General features: G+C 41.0%; 1 protein-coding gene across 3 annotated transcripts in view; it reads left to right on the forward strand.

Annotated features, from left to right (window-relative positions):
* Window positions 1-22,225, forward strand: part of LOC121280872 (astrotactin-2-like) — a 1,734,361-nt gene that overhangs the window by 1,241,454 nt on the left and 470,682 nt on the right. For all 3 annotated transcript variants that reach the window (XM_041193192.1, XM_041193193.1, XM_041193194.1), the window contains one exon: window positions 4,812-4,960. In XM_041193192.1, the coding sequence (XP_041049126.1) occupies window positions 4,812-4,960 (149 nt within the window). The remainder of the gene's footprint in view (window positions 1-4,811; window positions 4,961-22,225) is intronic.

Genomic DNA, 22,225 nt, shown 5'->3' on the forward strand with positions numbered 1-22,225 from the left:
CAGAGGCCAAGTGTAATTATAAAATGTCTTCTTTTTGTAAGTCTCAACATGATGTTCAAATGCCGACAGTATTTTCTTGAATGGAGCCCTGAATACTTTAAGACATTTATGACACAGAAGGAGGCCATCGGACTCATCAAGTCCATGCTGGCTCTCCGCAGAGCAATTCAGCCAGTGCCACCACCCACCCCCATTCCATCCCTGTCGCCCTGCAGGTTTATTTCATTCAAGTGCATACTTAGCAATCTATAATCTTTAAAATAACCTCTTAATCAACTCCTGAAAGCCTCTCCAGTCTTTTGTCATAACTCATGTTCCCCCATCGTCAAAACCAGGGACCACCTTTGTCTTTCTCTTTTATTTCATCACCATTCTAGAGAGCGTCTGAAGACTATTTGCACATGAACATATGAATTGGGAGAAGGAGTAGGCCATTCGGCCCCTTGAATCTGCATCACCATTCATTAAGATCCTGACTGATCTGATCACAGCCTAAACTTCACAATTTGCCTATCCCCAATAACCTTTGACCCTCTTTTTGGTCAACAATCTATTTGCCTCTACCTTAAAAATATTCAATGACACTGTCTCCACTGCTCTCTGAGAAAGAGAGTTCCAAAGATTCATAACCTTCTGAGAGAAAAACTTTCTTCTCATCTCCATCTTAAATAGGAGACCGCTACATTTCCAAAATCAAGAAACTCAGACTAAACAAACATGACCCTAGAGTAAGAAATAAATTAAAGGTGAAATAAAGAGCAAAAATGGCCAGTTCAAACCCTGCAAGGGAAAAAAATAGAAGGGACTTCACTGGGATACGAGAGGTACAAAAGAAACACATTAAAAGGAAAATGGGATGTTGCTGTTTATTGCAAGGGGAATGGAAATTAAAAGTAGGGATGTTTTGCTGCAGTTGTAAAACCACATCTGGAGTATCGTGTACACTTTTGGACCCCTTATTTAAGAAAGAATATAAACGCATTATAAGTACTTCAGAGAAGTTTCACTGGACTGATACCTGGGGTGGTGGGGGTTATGTTATGAGGAATGATTGGACAGGCTGGGCCTGTATCCATTGGAGTTTAGAGGATTGAGAAGTCATCTTACTGAAACATATACCCTACCCACCTACCACCCCATTCACCTTCCTTCCTCCCTACCTGCCATCGCAAACACCTGCTACCCTTCCTAGCTACCACTTCACACTCCTGTCACCCTACCTATCGACCACCTCACCCACCTGACAGTCTAGCCAGCTACCACCTCATCCACCTACCTACCTAACACTTACCCCACCCACCTATTCACCCTACCCATTCACTCATTCATCCACTCACCCATTCACCCAGTCACTAACATTCACCCATTCACTAGCATTCAAATTGGGCCTTTAAACTTACCATTCGGCAGCTGGTGCCTTAAAGAGAGGGTGTGTCCTGTCTTCCCTCTCGACACTGCTGCATTTTGACTTTGACCCTGAAGGATGCTGCGCTCTGTATTTCTGGTAAAGCCGGCCTTGGAAGACCGGGCAAGAAATGCATAGCAACGTCACGTCAGGGATACGTTCGAGTGTAGCAGCAATCCAAAGATGATTACTGCTCCTCAAAAGACCTGGGCCATTTATTGTTTCCTACCCTATATCCAGTTTCTTCTCCATTAAAGGGGTTTCATTTTCTCTAGCTTGAGTTGAATATTTTTTTTTTTAATGTGAGCTTTATCAAAGGGTTTTGTGATATGCCACATCATAGGATTTGCTACAGTCCATTTTTGTTTTCACTCCCTCAAGGAAGGTGAGGGAGCTTGTCAGGAAGGCAGGCTCTTCAGCTATCCTTGCTGACTGCTGTAAATTAGGTTACTGATCTACAAATATTCCTTGTTTACTCTTGATAATCAATTCCATTACTTTATTAGGAATGAAAATAAAACAAATGATCCTTCTTAAATATGGACATCATGATAACCTGTTTGCAATCTAGTGGTCACCCCACATTATCGATTGATTCCATCATGTCAATCAATGGTCACTGCCTCAGAAATCTTTTTTCTAATTCATTCATGGAATCTGGTTGTTACTGGCAGGGTCAGCATTTATTGCCTCTTTTCCACCTCTGTTTTTGCCTGTTTATGTGTTACTTATGTATCTCTTGTAGCCATCCCAGTGAAGCCCCTTCTCTTTATTTGCTAGCACAGTTTAAACAGGCCATTTTTCCTCTTTATTTCACCTTTAATTTATTTCTTACTCTAGGGTCATGCTTGTCTAGCCTGAGTTTCTTGGTTTTGGAAATGTAGCAGCTTTAGTATTAAGTCTTTTTAAAGTAGCCAGGTCCATGAGCTTGGATATTTCTGAGTCCCAGACCATCTTATATGTTATTATCCTGTGGAGATGGCCCCTCCAGGAAAGCGATGACTTCCACTTCTTGTACATCTTCTGGGACAATAACAAATACCAGATTAAGATTGCTTCTTGTGACTTCGTTGACACTGGATCATGAAGGAGTTATCCAAAGGTATTAACACAAAGGGTGGTAGATGTTTGGAATTTCCTTTCACAGTTGGCAATTGATCCTAGATTAATTGTTCATTTTAAATTTGATACTGATGGATTTTGATTGGCCATAGGTATTAAGGGATACGGGTCAAAGCGGGCATATGGAATAAAGTTGAAGATCATCTGTGACCTTATTGAATGGTGAATTATGCAGCAAGGGATAATAACCTGGAACTCACTGCCTACATGGGTGGTGGAAGCAGAGATGATCAATGATTTCAAAAGGAAATTTACTTGAGGGAAATAACCTTGCAGGGCTACAGTAATAGAACCAGGGAGTGGGATTGACTGGATTACTCTAAAGAGAGCCAACATGGACTCAGTGTGCCAAATGGCTTCCTCTTTGTGCTGTTGTGACTCTATCAAAGGCTCAAGGCCCAGAATGGCCTGCTCCTGTTCCTATGTTCCTAAAGAACCCTGCACTATATCCACCAACTCTGACTCTAAACCAATAAATTGACATAAAAGTGTGACACAGATATGATAACAAGAAGCATAGTTTTGTAATGTTATGATGCGGCAGATGATGTGTGCTAGGCAGACCAAATCCACGAGGGAAACTTGGTCATGCTATCACAACAGTTTTGCAATTTATATTTATTTCGAGATATGTGTACTGAATTCAGAAGTAATAAGTCCGCCAAGACTTTTAGAGATTAAAAAATAATAATTAACAAAAAATATTTCAAGCACATACATAAAACTACAAATGACTACTGATATAATAACTCCTAAAATTCCTAATTATCCTGACTCCCAGTTATACCCCCTGTAAGGCAATAGTTCAAAAATAGATTTTAGATTTTAAACAGATCCAACCAATCCACACAATACCTGAACAGTGGAATTCCAAATGACTTTTCTCCAGCTTCAGTTTTGGTAGACAGCAGACTTATGCACAAATATTGAGAACTTCATTAAGGCTATTTTGCACACTTCAGTTAGATCTCGCAACGCCTTCTCCTGACACATAGCCTCATTCTCCTTTATATTGTTTCCCTCTTTTTAAATATGTAATTTTTATTGTTTCATATGTCTTTGAAACTGTATCTTCCTTGCGATATAAAAACATTCTCGTTGCTACTATTTATTGGCAGTAACCTTTGAGAAAAATAAACATATTCATTAGCCTTGCTTATCTGCCTAATTATAAACAGACTAAAATTCCTTTGATCCAAATCTCTCTTCATCTATCTAAAACTGCAAATTCACTTCACACCTTACATGCTAAGCCAGCATCATGTTTACTCATTAGCATGTCAAGCACCTAGCTTCTTTTGATGATTCAAAATGAGTCTACTTGACTCCAAATGTAATTAAATCACACACAGACAGACCTAACTATACTTACCCCCATAAACCTACTTTACAATAAACCAGAAAAACATTATGAAAATTATTGTACCTTCATGACAGTAAACAATGGCTGCATGCAGATGTAAGATAATTCATATATTATAGCTTATAGAAGTGACTGGCTGGTTAAGTACTGTGTTATTTTTAACTTTAAACATACAGATTTTGTTTTGTTCACATGGCTGAAAGTCTCTGTGCCTTTAAGTACCCCTTTTTTCCTTTTTTTGTCTTAGTGGACTGGAGTGCATGTAAATTTGGCCTGAGATGGTCAATGTTTCAGTTACATTGCAATTGATGAAGATCTCTTCCCTTAAGCTGTAAGTTATCAGTGATCCACTAAAAACAAGCATCTAGGCATAATGTACATACCTATATTTTATGGGGAATGTGTGACAATAGTAGTTATGTACCATGCTGGGGATGTTGGGAAGTTGTACAGGTATCATCATGGTGTACAGTCCTTGAACTGGATTTTGTTTTATCTAAAAGAAATCCTTTTTTTTTACAAATCCTATACTGATGAACCTTAATATAGAACTTTACCAAGGCTAAAAAAAGATAAGGGAGAAGATAAGGCAATAAAAAAGTAATGGCTAGGCGATGTCAAGGTTCGGTTCTGAAAGCCCAGTGGAGGATAAGGTGAGTTGTTGGAAAAGAGTGGTTTAGCATATGAGACAGTGCAATAAGCCTCTGTTTTAGCATAGTGGAGATGCAGGGAGGAGTGAGATATGGTGACAGAAATGGAGAAATTGTGCACCCAAGCAGCAGATCTATAGAAATGCTGTTGTTATGCAATAAGTGAAAACTGCTGCTTTGCATTCTAGGAAGTGGAGTCTCAAGGAATTAAACTTTCAGCCCAAAGTCCTTTCCTCTTGTAACACATATCTCTGTTTCTTTTATAACAAAGGTTGAGGCTCTCAACAAGTGTAGAACCATCAAGTACCATGATAGGCTTGGAATGGCAAGATGCCCAACCTGTAATAGGAACCAAGATAGCAGACTACGTCATTCATTATAAGAAACTGGACGATTACATCGACCCAAATCTTTATGCAGGTAAGGGTTTGATTCCTCAAATAAGTTTGCACTGTACAAGATTGTTCATTGTGAGCATTCTGACTAGATACTTGCAAATCAGTGTTAGTTGTAAACACTTACATTGCAAGAAAAAAATCAAAGTTGGATGTCAAATGATGAGTGGAATAAGATGAATCTTTTTGAAAATTGATTTCAAAGTATATCTATACAATAACCTGTGTATTGCCATCTGATTTGATGAATTTTGTAAAAGCAGCTTTATTTTGGCATTAAATCAGTAAAATGAAAATGGTTTCTTTGTGACTTTGTTTTTTGGATAGGGTACTCTTGCACTTGATTTTCATTGCCTATCAGGTCATAGGTGGTGAAAACCAATGCCAGGGTGGTTATTTTATCCAAAAACAATATTCATAGTCATGGTTTAATGTGGGGTATGGTGCCTTTGACTCCCCTCCTCCTCCATACCCCATCCACAAGTCAAAAACACAGCCCAAGCATGCCATGTTGTTTTGTAAAATCATTAACTTTATTTGTGGCTGGATTATACGTTGAGAACACTCGTACTTAATGTTCTTCCTCTGATTATAGGGTGGAGTCTGTGCCAAGTAGTTTTGTTTTAACTGAGCCATGTCAAGGGTTGCCCAGAAATCAGAGGGAGAATGCTACATTATAAACTATCGCTGGTTGATGAAAAAAGAACGCTCACACTTTATTCAAACTTGTGGAAATATAGCATTTTATACTTACTGTTGACATCTTATATTTTATGTTTTTATTGGATTATAATCCCTCTGCAATAAGTGTGCCTGCAGATTTTCCTTTAACGTGATGTAGAATTTAATTCTACTTTGGTTTGTTTTCTCTCAACAAATGAGCCAAATGCCGTGTTCACATACATATCAAAAGGACAGATTCGTGGCCTATCAATAATTTATCTTTTGTTTCAATCTTTTACAGTTTTCAGTCTTTAGTCTAAATCTACTGAGCTAAAATAGGTAGAAATGTACAAGTCTATGACTGGCATAAAGGACAACCATTTCAATTAGTGCCAGACATTTGATCATTCAAATAGCCTGAACCTGTCTGCAGGCCAACTCACTCTTCCCCATTCAACCAGAGAATCGGCTTTGAAATCGTGATGTTGCCCCTCATTTCAGGATTATGATTTCACTTTATTCTTGTAATCCCATGCACTTTCCTTGCTTTCCCTTCCTGAAAAGCAAGAAAACTCTGGAGGCAGAGCTACCTCAAAATCCACTGTGATAATGAAAATCCTCTATTAAAACTTAATGGCAGGCTTTTAACTCCTATGTGCAAGCTGTGATTGGACCACCTCTCTAATATCATACAGCTAGGCAGACAGCGAAGAGGAAAGCAAAAATATGATAGACAAAAATATGGGAAGGGAAGAGAAAAGAAAGATGGGCAAATGATAGGATATGTTAATGCCTGTTGACCACCCTCTGGACTCAACGATGGATGCGGCTTGTTGAGCTTATTCACATTTTCATTTCTGGTGCATGGTTGCACTTCAGATATACAGAACGAGTGAAAATTTCATATTGTAGATTTGTTTGATGTTAGAACCTCAGTCTGCCTGCAGGAAGATTGAAAACCAACCAGTCACTCCCCGAGACAGTTTTAAAAAAAAAAATTCTTGGAATACGGAAATTATTGGCTAGGCCAGCATTTATTACCCATTCCTTATTACCCTTGAGTGGTGGAGAGCCTCCTTCCTGAACCACTGGCATCCACATGGTGGTGGTAGTACACTCAGAGTGTTGTTAGGGAGGGAATTCCAGAATTTTGACCCAGTAATTGTGAAGGAATGACAATTTTTTCAGAGTCAGGATGGTGTGTGACTTGTAGGGGAACATGTAGGTGGTGGTGTTCCCATATTTCTGCTGCCCTTGTTCTCCTAGATGGTAGAGACGAGGTTTGGAAGGTGTTGTTGAAAGAGTCTTGGTGAGTTTCTGCACCTTGTAGCTAGTGCACATTGGCGTGGCTGTGAGCTGGTGTTAGAGGAAGTGAATATTTACAGTAATAGATATGTTACCGATCAAACGGGCTGCCTTGCCTTGGATGGTGTTGAGCTTCTTGACTGTTGTTGGAGCTGCACTCATTCTGGCAAGTGGGGAGTATTCCATCACACTCTTGACTAGTGCCTTGTAAATGGTAGGCAGACTTTGAGAAGTCAGGAGGTGAGTTATTTGTTGCAGAATTCCCAGCCCCTGACTTGCTCTTGTAGCCACAGTATCTATATGGCTGTTCCAGTTAAGTTCCTAGTCAATGGTAACTCCTAGGATGTTGATGGTGGGGGTATTAGTGATGGTAATGCCGTTGAATGCCAAGGGAAGATAATTAGATTCTCCCTGGTTGGAGATGATCATTGGCAGAACCAATGTTACTTGCCACTTATCAGCCAAGCCTAAATATTGTAAAGGTCTTGCTGCGTGCAGACGTGGACTGCTTCAGCATCTGAGGAGTTGTTAATGGTGCTGAACACTGTGCAATCATCAGTTACATCTCTACTTATCTTATTTTGGAAGGAAGGTCATTGTTGAAGCAGCTGAAGATGGCTGCACTAGGATGCTACCCTCAGGAACTCTAGCAGCATTGTCTTAGGGCTGAGATGATTGGTCTCCAACAACAACAGCCATCTTCCTTTGTGATAAGTATGAGTCCAACCACTGGATAGTTTTCCCCCTGATTTCCATTATCTTCAATTTGCTAGGGCTCCTTGGTGTTCAGGACAGTCATGTTCACCTCTGAAATTCAGCTCCTTTGTCCCTGGCTGTAATGTAATCTGGAGCAGAGTGGACCTGGTGGAAGGCAGATTGTTACTAAGTGCCATTTGATTTCACCATCTTTGTTGATGACAGAGTGTAGACTGATTGAGTGGAAAATAGTCAGATTGGATTCATCCCACTTTCTGTGGACAGGACATACCTTGGCAATTTTCCACATTATTGGATAGGTGCCAGTGTTGTGACTGCACTGAAACAGCAAAAGATTGTGGCTAGCCCTAGAACACATATTTCCAGTACTATAGCAAGATGATGCCAGGGCTCATATTCTTTGGTGTATCCAGTGCCTTCAACCCTTCCTTATTATACGAAGTAAATCAAATTATTTGAAGGCTGTCATCTCATGATGGTCGTGACCTCAAGAAGTGGCCAAGATAGATCATTGAGGCTGGGTTATTGAATTTATTCAAGGCTGAGTTGGACTTTTGATAGACAAGAGAGTCAGGGTTGTGGGGACAGACAGGAAAGTGGAGTTGAGACCACAACTAGATCAGCCATGATCTTATTGAACAGTGGAGTAGGCACAAAGGGCCAAATTACTTATTCCTGCTCCCAACTCCTATGTTCCTATTATCCACTAGGCACATCTGGCTGAAGACAGTTGCAAAAGCTTCAATCTGGTCTTTTGCACTGACAAATAGAACAAGGCTTTCTGAAGGACTGACTACAGATTTCAGAGTGGTTTTTAAAAAATGTTGAATTTATTCATTATTTACTACACCTGCAGACACATGATACGGTTGTCTAATTAATGTGTCAAATCTAAGTACAAGTAGCTCTCGAACATGACATCTTTCTAGTTCTGTCTGAAGTATAAGAGAGAATTGTTTTATCTTTCCCATTAACAGCAACACTTAGGATTCTGTCAGGAATCAATCTTTGGAAATGGCTCATCCATAGTTTTGGTAACATTCCAGGATCTTTCTTTCTCCAAGAAACTTTGTGTGAAAAATAGGATAGAAAGGCAGTGAAATGAGAATTAAAGTGGAGGGATAGCAGAAAATATTGTAATAGTGTAATCTTATTGGAGAATTTCCATTAAAGAATAAACTGCAAAATAGTTTGTGGTAGTTTAGCAGTTATAGTGTTATAGCCATTAATCTAGTGGTGTGAATGTTATGTGACATATTGACATGGAGCAAATGGGCAGTCACTGCCCACGCTGACAACAGTTTTTGGAATAAAAAATAACCTTCATTCAATTGAACTTCATAATTATTTTTACCTGAACCAGAGTTACAAATGAGTCAGGGCTCTTTGAAAAATCAGCACAGATTATGTACAAATCTAGGTTATGTACAAATCCAGATTATGTACAAACCAGGTTATGTACAAATCCTGGTCACCATCCAGAGAATGACAACTGGAAAGAACATGTGTGAGGGTACTGACTGAAGTAAGTTTCAAGTTTGGTTGTGATTCCTGTCAACCCATACCATCTAAAATGACATTTGAAGAATAACCACTTGAATATGATATGAAACAACAAGCAGGAGCCATATCGTCAGCTCCAGAGAGAACAAAATTGACAAAATAAAACGAATCATCAAAATGAAACAGATTTAACTTGAAAATAATACTTCCTAGTGATTGATTTTGTTTTAAAGACCGATTACTTTCAAGTCCTCATCAAAAAAAACATATTGATTATTGCAGCCCAGCGACTACATTGTTCTTAATCCACTCCTAGTTCAGTTGACCAGAACAAGAATCTTGCAGCTCTTCAATCTGTCTGCAGATGCTGTCCAGCAGTCATCCAGATTTTATTTTACAAGTTTCACAGTCTAAACGACTGTATCAGCTTTACAGTCTTGAATAGCACAATTTTATTGCTGATGTTTAAAATAGAGCCATTTGCTTAGCTTGTACTGACTTCATGTTGGCAATAAAGTAAGACCGCATTAAGCACACGCAGTTCTTTGAAAAAACAGCAATCCTCATGAATCTAAGAAGAATAAAGGCAGATGATCACTTAATGCAGATGCCCATTGTGCAATAAAGTCATTGTACTTGAGGTTGTTGATCCGTGATATAATTATTATGAACAAATGCTCTTCTTCACAGTTATAGTTGATAGAGAGCGCAAATGAGGCTCTGACGGTGTTGTAGAATTGACAGTTTAAAACATGACATTGTTTTTTGTCATGAAACTCTATCTGAATGTTACTTAGTTCAATTATAGGGGCTTTTATTACCACAATTGCAAGTTTCCATGCTGGCAGGTGTCCTGCAATAGCCAATGGCCATCTGTTCCAAAAATTACATTACCCTATAGACTGCACCATATTATCTAATACGGCACCAACTCTGTAATGCAATTCAACATTGTAATCATCATATTGATTAAAGTCCAATATTCATGTGACTTTGAAGCACCAGTTTGGCAATACAATGAAATTGCATCACTAATTGCACTGTTCTTTCATTTAATAACCTGATCATTCATCTTGTCAAATAATATTATGAGGTACATCCCAACTCAAGTCAATTAACTGGAGGCGTTGGTGATTATTTTTCACGATACCCACTGCCATTAACAAAAAAGACATTGGGCAAGTATGCAGCATGATGGGGACGTGTTCCCTATATTTAAGGGTTAACCCCTCCACCTCACCATCTCCAACCATTGTTTGGGGTGGTTTAATATGAAGGCCATAGAAGCAGCCTTTGAATGAACAGTGACTGATTGCATTATTATGAGAGTATACAAGCCAAGTTTAAGACTTTCTATCCTAGGGCTGTGTGGTACTGCCTTCAAATACAAGGGGCAGGATTTCCTGAGTGGGGGGGCGGGGCCCACTTGCCGACGCGTAAAATGACGCGGGATGACGTCGGGTGCAACCCCCGACGTCACCCCGCGTCATTTCAATTTTCAGGTCAGTGGGGGCTCAGCTGAATCAGCTGTGTGCCCGCCGACCTGTCAATGGCCAATTGAGACAATTGACAAACTCATTAACTTCATTAATGGACCTGCCTGCCTAACCTTAAGGTTGGCGGGCAGGCCGGGAGTCTGGCAGGCTTCAGAGAAAGCATGAAACCTCACCCAAGGGAGGGATGAGGTTTCATGTAGGTTTTTAAAAATTTAATAAAAGTTTAACTAAAAGTGATGGACATGTCCCAACTCATGTGATAGTGTCAGATGAGGGGACATGTCAGGGAAGTTTTATTTTTCTATTTTTAGCATTTTTAAATTTGGCGCCGATCTCCCTGCCGCAACACTTAGCCTCAGGGAGATGAGTGCATTATGGGCACGAAAGAACGCACTCTCAACTGAGGGAATTACAACACATCAGGGGTGAGGCTTGTCACTATGGGAACTGATCAAATGCTGGGACTTTATTAATCCAGCAAAATCTGGAATTGAAAGCTAATCTCACTAATTGTGACCATGAAACTATCATTGATTGCTGTAAAATCCCATCTGGCTCATTAATGTCCTTAACCGATCTGATCTAGATGTAATTCCAGTCCCACAGCAATGGGTTGACTCTTAACTGCCTTCTGAAATGGCCTTGTAAGCAACTCAGTTCAAGGGCAATGCAGGGTAGGCAACAAATGGTGGCCTTGCCAGCGGTGACCACATCCCATCAAAAGAAGAATGAAAGAAATCTTATTTGGGATGTAGGTATTGCTGGCAAGATGGCATTTATTGCCCATGGCGAGACAGTGGTCAAGGGTCCTCTTCTTGAACTACTGTAGGCTGTGTGAGGAAGGTGCTTCCATAATGCCGTTGTGAGGGTTTCCAGGTTCTGTATGTGAAGGGACACAATATATGACAAAGTCAACATGGTGAGTGACTTGGAGGGGAACTTGGAGTTGATGGTATTCCCATGCATTGAGTGGCCCTGTCCTCCTTTATGATGGAGTTTGAGTTCTCAAACTGCTGTCAAGAAGCCTTGGCAAATTGCTGCAGTGCATCCTGAAGATTGCACGCATTGCAGACACAGTACACTGGTCTAGAGGGTGTAGCTATTGAGGATAGCAGATAAGGTGCCTGTCAAGTGGGCTGCATTGTCCTGGTTGGTATCGTGCTTCTTGACTGTTGTTGCAGTTGCATCCATCTAGGCCACTGAAGAGTATTTCATTACATCCAAGCCAGAGTTTGAACTTGGGTCCCAGAGAGGAAAGGCTACATTCTACCCACTGGTCTAGATAGTCCAAGTGTTTGTTTAAACCAATAGCGGATAAAAAGCTGAACAAAATTAGTAATTGGATGTGTCAGGAAGATATAATAATGCCTATAATGTTATTGGAAATTATTTTAAAATGGAGCTTAGTGGTGTCTGTGTCTAGGTGTGTGTATGTGTGTATGTCTTAATTAGATTAAAACCAGCTAGTCTAGAGGCTTTGATGTATAGAAGAGAAGTAGGTTTGAAATGTTAAACAGATAAACATGGGGGAAATCTGCATTTTTTCTTTAAACAAGCTTGGATTCAAAGAGAGGGTGTGCAATATTACACCTAACCAGGTGAATCTCAGAAACAGTGTAAAAACAAAAAACTGCGGATGCTGGAAAGCCAAAACAAGAACAGAATTACCTGGAAAAACTCAGCAGGTCTGGCAGCATTGGCGGAGAAGAAAAGAGTTGACATTTCGAGTCCTCATGACCCTTGTTGAAGGGTCATGAGGACTCGAAACGTCAACTCTTTTCTTCTCCGCCGATGCTGCCAGACCTGCTGAGTTTTTCCAGGTAATTCTGTTTCTGTCTCAGAAACAGTATGTTTGTTTATTTTCCCCAAGGATTACCAATAAAGTGGGTATTATGAAAGGGTCGTATTATTAGAAGAGGTAAAGTTCAAAAGACATAGGCCAGGATTTTCCCCTCTGCGATTTGGGGCGGGGCCCGCTCGCTGAGGGGAAAATGATGCAGGATGACGGGAGGAATCCCCAACGTCATCCTGGTCTCTTTAAATTTTTAGGAAGGCGGGTGGACAGCGAAATCAGCCCGCCGACCTGTCAATGGCCAATTGAGGCCATTGACAGGCTCATTAAGATAATTAAAGACCTGCCTGTCCAAGCTTAAGGCTGGCGGGCAGGCCAGGGGCCCCAGCGGGCTCCAGATTATTCATGAAACTTCATCCACTGGCGGGATGAAGTTTCATGTCCGTTTTTTAAACATTTGATAGATTTTATGTGTTTATTATTAACATGTCCCATCTCGTGTGACATTGTCACATGAGGGGGACATGTTAATAATTTCAATATTTATCTATTTTTACACTTTTCTTACCTGTCAGTAAACTCCCTGAGACAGGACTTTGCCTCAGGGAGCAGTGCGCTCTTTTGCGTGCATGCGTGAAAGAGCGCACATTGGCAGATGGGGATTCCCTCCACCCCCCTCCCACCCCCCACCACCGCACAGGAAAGGCATAGCCTTAATTGGCCCACCCACTCAAAGTGGCGGCGGGCCCTGTTTCAGTGGTGGGGGTTGGCTGTCCGCCTGCCGCTGAGCCGGTGGGGCCCGCACGCCATCCAAGGGCAAAATTCTGCCCTTAGTGCTAATATGAAAATTTGCATTCAAAGAGGAAGATATGTATAAAAGAAGAGAAGGCTGTTGGTAGAAAGAGAGGGATTCTAAGATCTAAAGCCTCCAGCCTGTAAGCCTCAAGCTGCTGTCGGCAAGGACCCAGAGCTGAAAGAAACTCATTTTGAATGCAACTGTCCAGACTATGCTTTGCCAGGGGCCTGTTTAAATCTATGGCCAGAATTTTTAGCTCATCGGGTAGGTCCGCGCCCGAGCCGACCGAGCGTAAAATAACACGCGATGAGGTCGGGCGAGTGTCCCAACGTCGTCGCATACTTGCACATATTTCAGTCGATGGGTCTGCGTCGGAGTGGGCCGCGCACCCGCCGACAATTATCAGGCCTATTAAGGCCATTAAAGTTATAATTGAAAGAAATGTTTTGCTGCCCGTCCAACCTTATGGTTTTAAAATTTTAAGATTTCATTTATAATATGTCCCTGCTCATGTGACAGAGTCACATGAGGGGATATGTTTTATAACATTTTTTAAATCTCTATTTTTAACGTTTTAAACTCTTCATTTCCCTGAGATAGCTCTGTGCCTTAGGGAGCTTTTCCAGCATGCACTCACATGCATGTGCGAACTTGTACTCGCCCTCCTCCCCCCCAACACAGGTAGTGCTGAGTGCTGCCATGCGCAACTCACACTGGACGGGCCTTATTTGGCATGCCAATGTGGAATCGTGGTCTGGCCCCGATCGCAGGTGACAGTTGGCTTCCCGACTACCTCCTTCTGCCCCCGCAGAGCCCCCCTGATGAGGGAAAAATCCTCCCTTATGTGTTTTACTGTTGCTTTAATGGAGATGTAACTAGGAGTCGGATTAATGATGGGATTTTTGTAGTTATTATAGTAATAATTTTGCAGGCATATGTATGTGTTTACAATCTTCCTTGTATTAATAAATGATTAATTTAGTTTTATAAAAACCTCTTGAGACTCGGTATTACTACTGAATTCAAAGCCTGCATCTTGAAACATACAAATTGCAAAATGGGTTATGACAGTTCTTTCAAGTTTCCCTCTGGGATTTAAACAGCTCAGCATTTACCATCAGCTGTGTCATAATAGATGCAGTTTACTTTTATAATTTTCATTGTTGCATTTATACTTAAATGAGCCAAATGCAAAATAATAGTTAAGGAGTCACATTCTTCAACAGAGATATCTTTTGGTAGGCTTTTTAGTAATGCATGAACTATAAACCTGTCAATTTATTTCATAATCTGTTTAAAAAAATAACAACTGGAAGCGGATTGGCATTTTTGGTACCCTGTCAGAGACATACTTTCGCGTGCAGGTAAGCTGTGAGAACTCCAGCTGGGCTTTCCTACATACCTGAAGCGTAACCATGTCTATACGTAATGTGATCAAGGTAGAACGTGATTCATTGATAGAAACATGATCATTCACTATTGCACATATCAACCTTCAGGGACGTGCAGCCAGCAGTGTTTAAAATGTGTGGAGCAACCTTTTAAGAAAAAAACGTGCTCTCCAGGGGCTTTAGGGTACAAGACAGCACCACTTGAAACAAATTGCTTTTTCTCGCGTAGTCTCATAACCTTATTTGTTCTGATAAAAGTAAGATAAGCGTCCATTTGACAGCTCATTCCATGGCTCAAGAAAACGAAAGCAGCAGCTTTCTTCCTATTGATAATATTGCTTAAAAGTCACTCACAATATGAATAAAGTTAAAGAATGGTCCTCACAGTGAAATGATCTTTCTCTACTGTGTCGAGGCACATGTTTGCCTGCAAGCTATGAATCAGCTTGGCTCAGTTAATGTTGTCGTTGAGTCAGAAAGAAGTCGCTTCAAGTTCCATTACACCTCAGCGTAGTGCTAAAAGAGCAGGCTTAGGAGGTGCTACCAAGGAAGCCTTACTGAATTGCTGCATTCACTTGCCATTTCTGGGGCTTGCTATCCACAATCTACACAATCCACAATCCACTATCTGTAGGAAACATGCATGTATGCTCTATATTACTACTCTGCACCTGCCAGCTGGATGTTTCCAGGATTGACTTAGGACCCTCCTGTTTTATTTTCTTCACTGTAGGGAATTGCAGGCATTGCCTCAATGACAAAACTGGGATCAGAAAACTCATAGGGGAGAATTTTCGCCCCGTCATGCGGGCTGGGTGGGAGCTGGCGCGGGCAGGCATGCATCTGATCGCCACCCGCGATTGGCTGTGTGCTGCCATTTTATGTGGGCGGGCTATAATTGGCCCACCCAGCGTGATGTGCACCTGGAGGCGCTCAGTGCTCCCTGTGCGGGTGGGGGGAGGAGGGAGAGTCGGGGCCTGCGCTCTTTGCGCACAAGCGTGAAAGAGTGCAGAAATCTCCCTGAGGCACGGAGCTGGCTCAGGGATATTACTTTGATTATGAAAACTTGAAGTAAAGAATAAAAAAAGTTATTCACACATGTCCCCTCGTGTGACGGTGTCACATGAGCTGGGACATGTCAATGAATTTTAAAATTTTTAATTAAACTTATAAACCCTTCATGAAACCTCATCCCGCCCGTGTAAGAGGTTCCATGAAAAATGTGAAGGCTGCCTGGGCTCTTCGCCAGCCCACTAACCTTAAGGTTGGACAGGCAGCCCTGTTGATGATTTCAGTTGCTATTTAAATGGCCTTAACAGACCTTTGACAGTTCGGTGGGCACGCAGCCTGCTCCGGTGCGCACCTGCTGAACTGAAGATTGGAATGACGTGCAGTGACGTCAGGACACATGCCCAACGACACCGCACGTCTTTTTTTGCGTCAGTGAGTGGGGTCCGCCCCTGCACGCCAACCAGAAGATTCAGGCCATAATCTTCCTCCGACCATTCTGCGCTGTGCCTGTACCACTTTTCATTCCATTATCAGATTATTTGACAAACCAGTCACAATTTCCCAGAATCAACTGATATGGGAGATTGTTCTTGAATACTCAGAAATAGTGTGTACTTGCGTCAGAAGAGCAGAGAGCTTTGAGTTAAATGTGTTGAGCCTTTTAAATAATGGGTGGTCTTATGGCTGAAGTGATTTTGTCAGACGTGACCTTTAAAAGAGTTTTGCTGGTGATATTAATATGGTGCCTCCTTAGAGTGGATCTCCTAACAGTGTACATACCACCAGCAGTCATGGAATCTTTGATCTCTTTTCCCATTAATTATCTTCATAAGCTGTTGGCTTAAAGTGAATTGCCCCAGCCTTTGTTTGATTAATCTTTTGATAAAACGAGCGCATGTCTCCACAATATCCTGACCTTGTGCTTACATCTACGTTTTAGAAGGATCCCAAATTACACACAAATTTTTCAGATGAAGTCAGAATCACACGAACTTAACTTAGGGCTTTGACAGTTGGACATCTGCCTGATGTTCTGCGAATAAATCGTGGAGATTTATTTGCCCATAGATGGATGGTGTTCCTAGCTCATCACTCACTGAGCCACAAGCAGAACTGCTTGAATCAGTGTGTTTCTGAAATTGCTTTTTTTTTCCATATTAATCACTCCTATTCACCTTGATGTCAGAGTGTTTTACCTTCGTTTTCTTCTGGCTTGAAAAAAAAATCAAGTGTGAACACAGATAAATTATTGGATGAAGGAAGAGAAAATTAAAATGTAAATGCCAGAAATGCCCAACATCAGCAAAGTGAAAAGAAGGCTTAATGTTTTGGATGCAACTCAAAATGAAAGCAAGTGTTTTAGTAAGGTTGGGAAAAACAGGGGTGACAAATCATAGATGTTGCAATTACACAAACACAAAACTACGAGATGATACTGCTTCAGAATAAAAGGTCTCCCATTTAGGACAGAGATGAGGAAAATTTGTTTCCCTGAGACGGTTGATTGAGACTTTGGAATTCTCTTCCTCAAAATGTGGTTGAGGCAGGGCCTTGAATATCTTTAAGGCAGAGGTGGATAGATTCTTGACAAGCAAGGGAGTGAAAGGTTACTGGGGTAGGCAGGGATATGAGGTAAAATCAGATCAGCCATAACCTCATTGAATGGCGGAACAGGCTTGAGGGGCCGAGTGACCTACTGCTGCTCCTAATTCATATGTTCATATATAAAAGAGATTTAGAGTTTTATATTTCATTCCCTAATTGTAACTTAAGTTAAATTTATTCAGGCTTACTGTGGAACTATCCTATATGATGCAGACCCTCATTTTTCATCAGAACACTACAGAATGCTAATTGTCAATTTTCATGGTCCTCTATACTTTTTTTTTAACTTCCTTGTTTAAATACCATCTGATAACTTTTCATACTGTGAAATGTTTCACAAGTTGTGGTGTGCAACAGGTAAGTAAATGATATTCCCATAGGGGTTGATTCCCCTGCTGGAATACAATTCTGTCGCATTGGGTGTTCCTTGCGGTCATTATTTATGTGCAAGTGTTGACAGGGAATAGTACTGAGCTACTTGATTAAGGAGGACTTTATAGCCGAGCCTAATCCTGCCCTCTCTGACATACATGTTCTTGCAGCAGAGTTGGTTGATTTCTCTTTTTCTAACCTGGGGCTACTGAGGTAACACTTACTTGGTTGAGATTACCTAACTCCTGAACAGACATAGGGCAATCCTGATCTGAATGGCAGAGGCACAGTGGCCTAGCTTTTTCAACTGGGATTATATAACACTGATGTCCATCCATTTATTTTTAACAAGTTATAATTAGGGTTAAAATGAAAACATAGACTGGTGCCTTTAATGCAAATTTAGAGGGGAAGCTTCATGTTAAAAACAAAAAACTGCGGATGCTGGAAATCCAAAACAAAAACAGAATTACCTGGAAAAACTCAGCAGGTCTGGCAGCATCGGCAGAGAAGAACAAAGTTGACGTTTCGAGTCCTCATGACCCTTCAACAGAACTAAGTAAAAATAGGAGAGGGGTGAAATATAAGCTGGTTTAAGGTGTGGGGGTTGGGTGAGAGAAGTTGAGGGGGGTGGTTGTAGGGATAAGCAAGCAGTGATAGGAACAGATAATCAAAAGATGTCACAGACAAAAGAACAAAGAGGTGTTGAAGGTGGTGATATTATCTAAAATAATGTGCTAATTAAGAATGGATGGCAGGACACGCAAGATACAGCTCTAGTGGGGGTGGGTTGAAATAAGACTAAAAGGTCATAAAAGGTATAGATTTAAAAATAAGGAAATAGGTGGGAAAAGAAAAATCTATATAAATTATTGGAAAAAACAAAAAGGAGGGAGAAGAAATGGAAAGGGGGTGGGGATGGAGGAGGGAGTTCAAGATCTAAAGTTGTTGAATTCAGTATTCAGTCCGGAAGGCTGTAAAGTGCCTAGTCGGAAGATGAGGTGCTGTTCCTCCAGTTTTATATTTTTCAGTAGAAATTTCCCCCCCTCCCCAACCCCTACCCCCTAAAATATTGGAGTGTAAAGCTTCCAATGCTTTTCAGAGGGAAGGATGTGGGAGAATAGATATTACCTGTAATGCAGATCCTGGTCTACAGTTCCCCCTCAATCAGCACCACCAAAATCAGATTATTTGTTCCCCATTCATTCGCTGTTCATGGGGCCTTGCTAAGGGCAAATTTCCTGCCACATTTTCCTTCATAACAGCAGTGGCTGCATTTCAGAACTAATCCATTGGTGTCTTGAAACTTAAAAGAGGCTGTATAAATGAGCATTCCTTTTCCCTTGCACTTTATGATGATGGCGACCTGATCTCCCCTCTACCTGACTGAGTTCGAAAGACATTTCACATCAAACAACCTCGATCTTGAAGCTGACAAGACTCCAGACTCAAAGGTTTATTTTAACCCTACACAGTTTGTATGGATCAAATGCTGCCAATCATCCACTGCTTTGAGGGAAGAGTTTTTTTTTTCTGTAAGACCTGAACTGAATTTTGAATTTCAGAACTAAAGATCACTATAGCACATAACAAAATCAAATAAGGATTACATATTAGTTCCAAGGAGTTTCCTGGGTACATTCACCTATTAGAAAAGCTTATTCAAAGAATTATAATTTTAGCAACTGCCATATTGGGTGTTGAGAGAATTTGGGCTTTTGTTGATATTTATTCTACTTAAAAACACATTTTTAAAAAAATTTGGCACTTGGACCAGAGTGTCAATGTTACATTACATGTTTTTGATAACTTGAATATCTTCCATATTCTATAGAAACAGTTGTGGTTTCTATTTGATAATAAGTGTAAAATATGAATTAATGGCTACTTATGTTTTAATAACTTTTGATTTAGCTTTTGCCATATGTATCCATTGGCTGACAAGATACTAAGGTATGCAATACAGTAACAGAAAAGGCTGCAGCTGTCTGTGAATTGCCACCTGGATCATAAAGAGCATTACTATATTGAAACATGCTCTGACAGATTTGTTATTCTTTCTCATACATGCAACACAAAAATAACTTGTATCTAGTGCAAGAAATGTTGATGTAGAGTTGATAACAGTTGAATCACGTGGATGAACATAAGTGAGGTATGTGCCAGGCAACTCAGACTGAAGTCATATGACACCATGTGGCTCAGACTGAAGTGACATGAAGTCTTATTCCTGTGAACTAGATTGGCACCAATGTATCATAACAGTGGTGTAGGCAGTCAAAGTGAGGACTGTTCAAACATCCCTCCTCCTTGCCAAAGCCTCTATGACTTTTTGATTAGATCACTCCGTTCGAAAGAACATGCCTTAGATCACTTGATGCAATGGATGTTCTTCCGGAGATAGTTGATGTGGCAGTTCAATGACCACCAGCCGATTAGTTGGGCTTCTGGTTCTAAAGGTTCATTGGGATATTTAGGAATTAGTACTGAAGTTATTGATATGCGAGCAACATATAACTACACTTTGGGTTATGTGCTTTAGAATTATTGTTCAACTGTTACTATTGAAAAATTAGACATTTTGAAGTAGCTCATACCCAAACAGACCCCTTCCCCCAAAAAGTTCTGCCTCTGCCATTGTATTACAAGAAAGTGCACAATTTAAAAAAATCTACATTGCTGCAAAGTGGAAGGAAGCGAGATGGAGAATTTATATTTTTTATAAACAGATTTTGTACTGGTTTCAACCAGAAATTCAGAAAGCTGAAAGGTTGTTTATAACACTCTGTGCTGTGAAAGGATTGTATAGAGGCACACAATGACCTTAAAATTAAGCACTGGAATACTCACATTTAATGTATAAAATCAAACATTCCAAAAATTGGACCCTGGAACATGGATCTGTCAAGTGAATGTTGAAGACCTCTTGGGGTCAACTTGGAAAAGATGCTGAGAACAAATAACATTGATGTCCTCACATTACAAGAAATGCATGTTATTAATGATGACATAGATCATTACAAGATCAATGGTTATAAGCTTGCCACAACCTTACACCATGCATAATATAGCCTGGCGATTTATGTGAAAGGTGCAATTACAAACTATATTACAATCCCAAACACAGCAGCTATCAACATTGGTGAACTGACAGTTATCTATATCTATTCACACACCCCCCCCCCCGCCCTCAATCAAAGAATAGCCTAATCCAGCTTTCCCATCCCCTTAACACCCAAACTTATACATGGAAGACTTTAATAGTTGCCATACGTATGGGGCTACGATACAAATGATAAAACTGGGGAGGCCTGACAGATTGAATGTCTGCACAGGATGCTCACCTTGTGTATGACGCTAAACTTTGTGCAACCTTCTGATTAGCAAGACAGGGGTTGCAGGGGGAGGGGGAATAGGGGGAGGGAATATAGCCCTGACCTCACCATTGTCTCATCAGATAGTGAAGGTGTACGCCTGTCCCAACCTATTCTTCCAGACTTCCCTCACAGTCAGCATATGCCGATGATAGGCCATGTGGAGGTTGAAATTCCTGTCATGTCATCAAAATAAGTGCCAAGGTGGGATTTCCATACGGCAAAGTGGCCTGGATTCACTGCTGAGGTGGAGAAAAGCATCCACCACATCCCCCGCTACCCCGACACCAAAACAATAAAATTGATTTGTGGCTGCAGCAGAGAGAACATCCCTCGAGGTTTCAGAGCACAGGATATCCCATGTTGGAGCCTTGAGTGCGAAACCGTCTTTCGACAATGTCAACAAACTATAGATCCAGCAGCAGGCACTCCACCACTTGAATCTTTGGAAAACTGTAGACAACAAAGCTGGCTGGACTGTGTGGAATCTGTGAACTTTACGCATTCAAACCGTTGGGCATAGAATCTCCTGAGGGAACTTGGAGCATCAAATCCAGCAGAGGCTGTGAACTCACAAGTAAGCGCAAAAGCTGTTGCTGCCAAACTGCTGGACAATTCAAATGGATTCCTCAATAAACAACATAAACAGGAGATCAAATAAAAAAGAGAAAAGCAATGGGGAGTTGTCTGGAATCTTCTCAACTGTCAGACGACTTTACCCTCGTAGAATTGGGTTCTGGCCTAGCAATTGCAAAAAGGGCAAAACTGCCAGGAAAGGTGGTTTCCCATGGACTTCCTGTACTATCTTGGTCCACTGGCAAAACAATGGCTAATGACACTCTTCTCAACTGTTCTGGAGAATGGCCACATTTCCCAAATCTGGCATGAGGCGATGTTAATACCCCTGCCAAAGCCCAGAAAGGCAGCCAATGACCCAGGGAGCTACAGGCCCATTTCCTCACTTTATACAATCTATAAGCTCATGGAGTGGCTCATTCTTTTAAGAATTCATCCTATTAATAACTCATACCTCCCCCAAGAGCAGGCAGGCTTTTGACTCTAACACAGTTGCTGTGAGTCCTTGCTTTCACCAGAAAACATTGAGGCTAGTTTTCATTGGAAGCTTAAGCTTGGAGCCACTTTCAGAGATCTTTCCTCAGCCTACGATACTGTTTGGAAACATGGACTGATGCCCAAACTGTCCCTGCTGCTGCCATGTGCCAAGCTACTCTGGCTGCTGTGGATATTTCTGAGCAACAGAAGGA

This window comes from Carcharodon carcharias, chromosome 8 (assembly GCF_017639515.1).
Source record: "Carcharodon carcharias isolate sCarCar2 chromosome 8, sCarCar2.pri, whole genome shotgun sequence".
Classification (NCBI taxonomy): Eukaryota; Metazoa; Chordata; class Chondrichthyes; order Lamniformes; family Lamnidae; genus Carcharodon; species Carcharodon carcharias.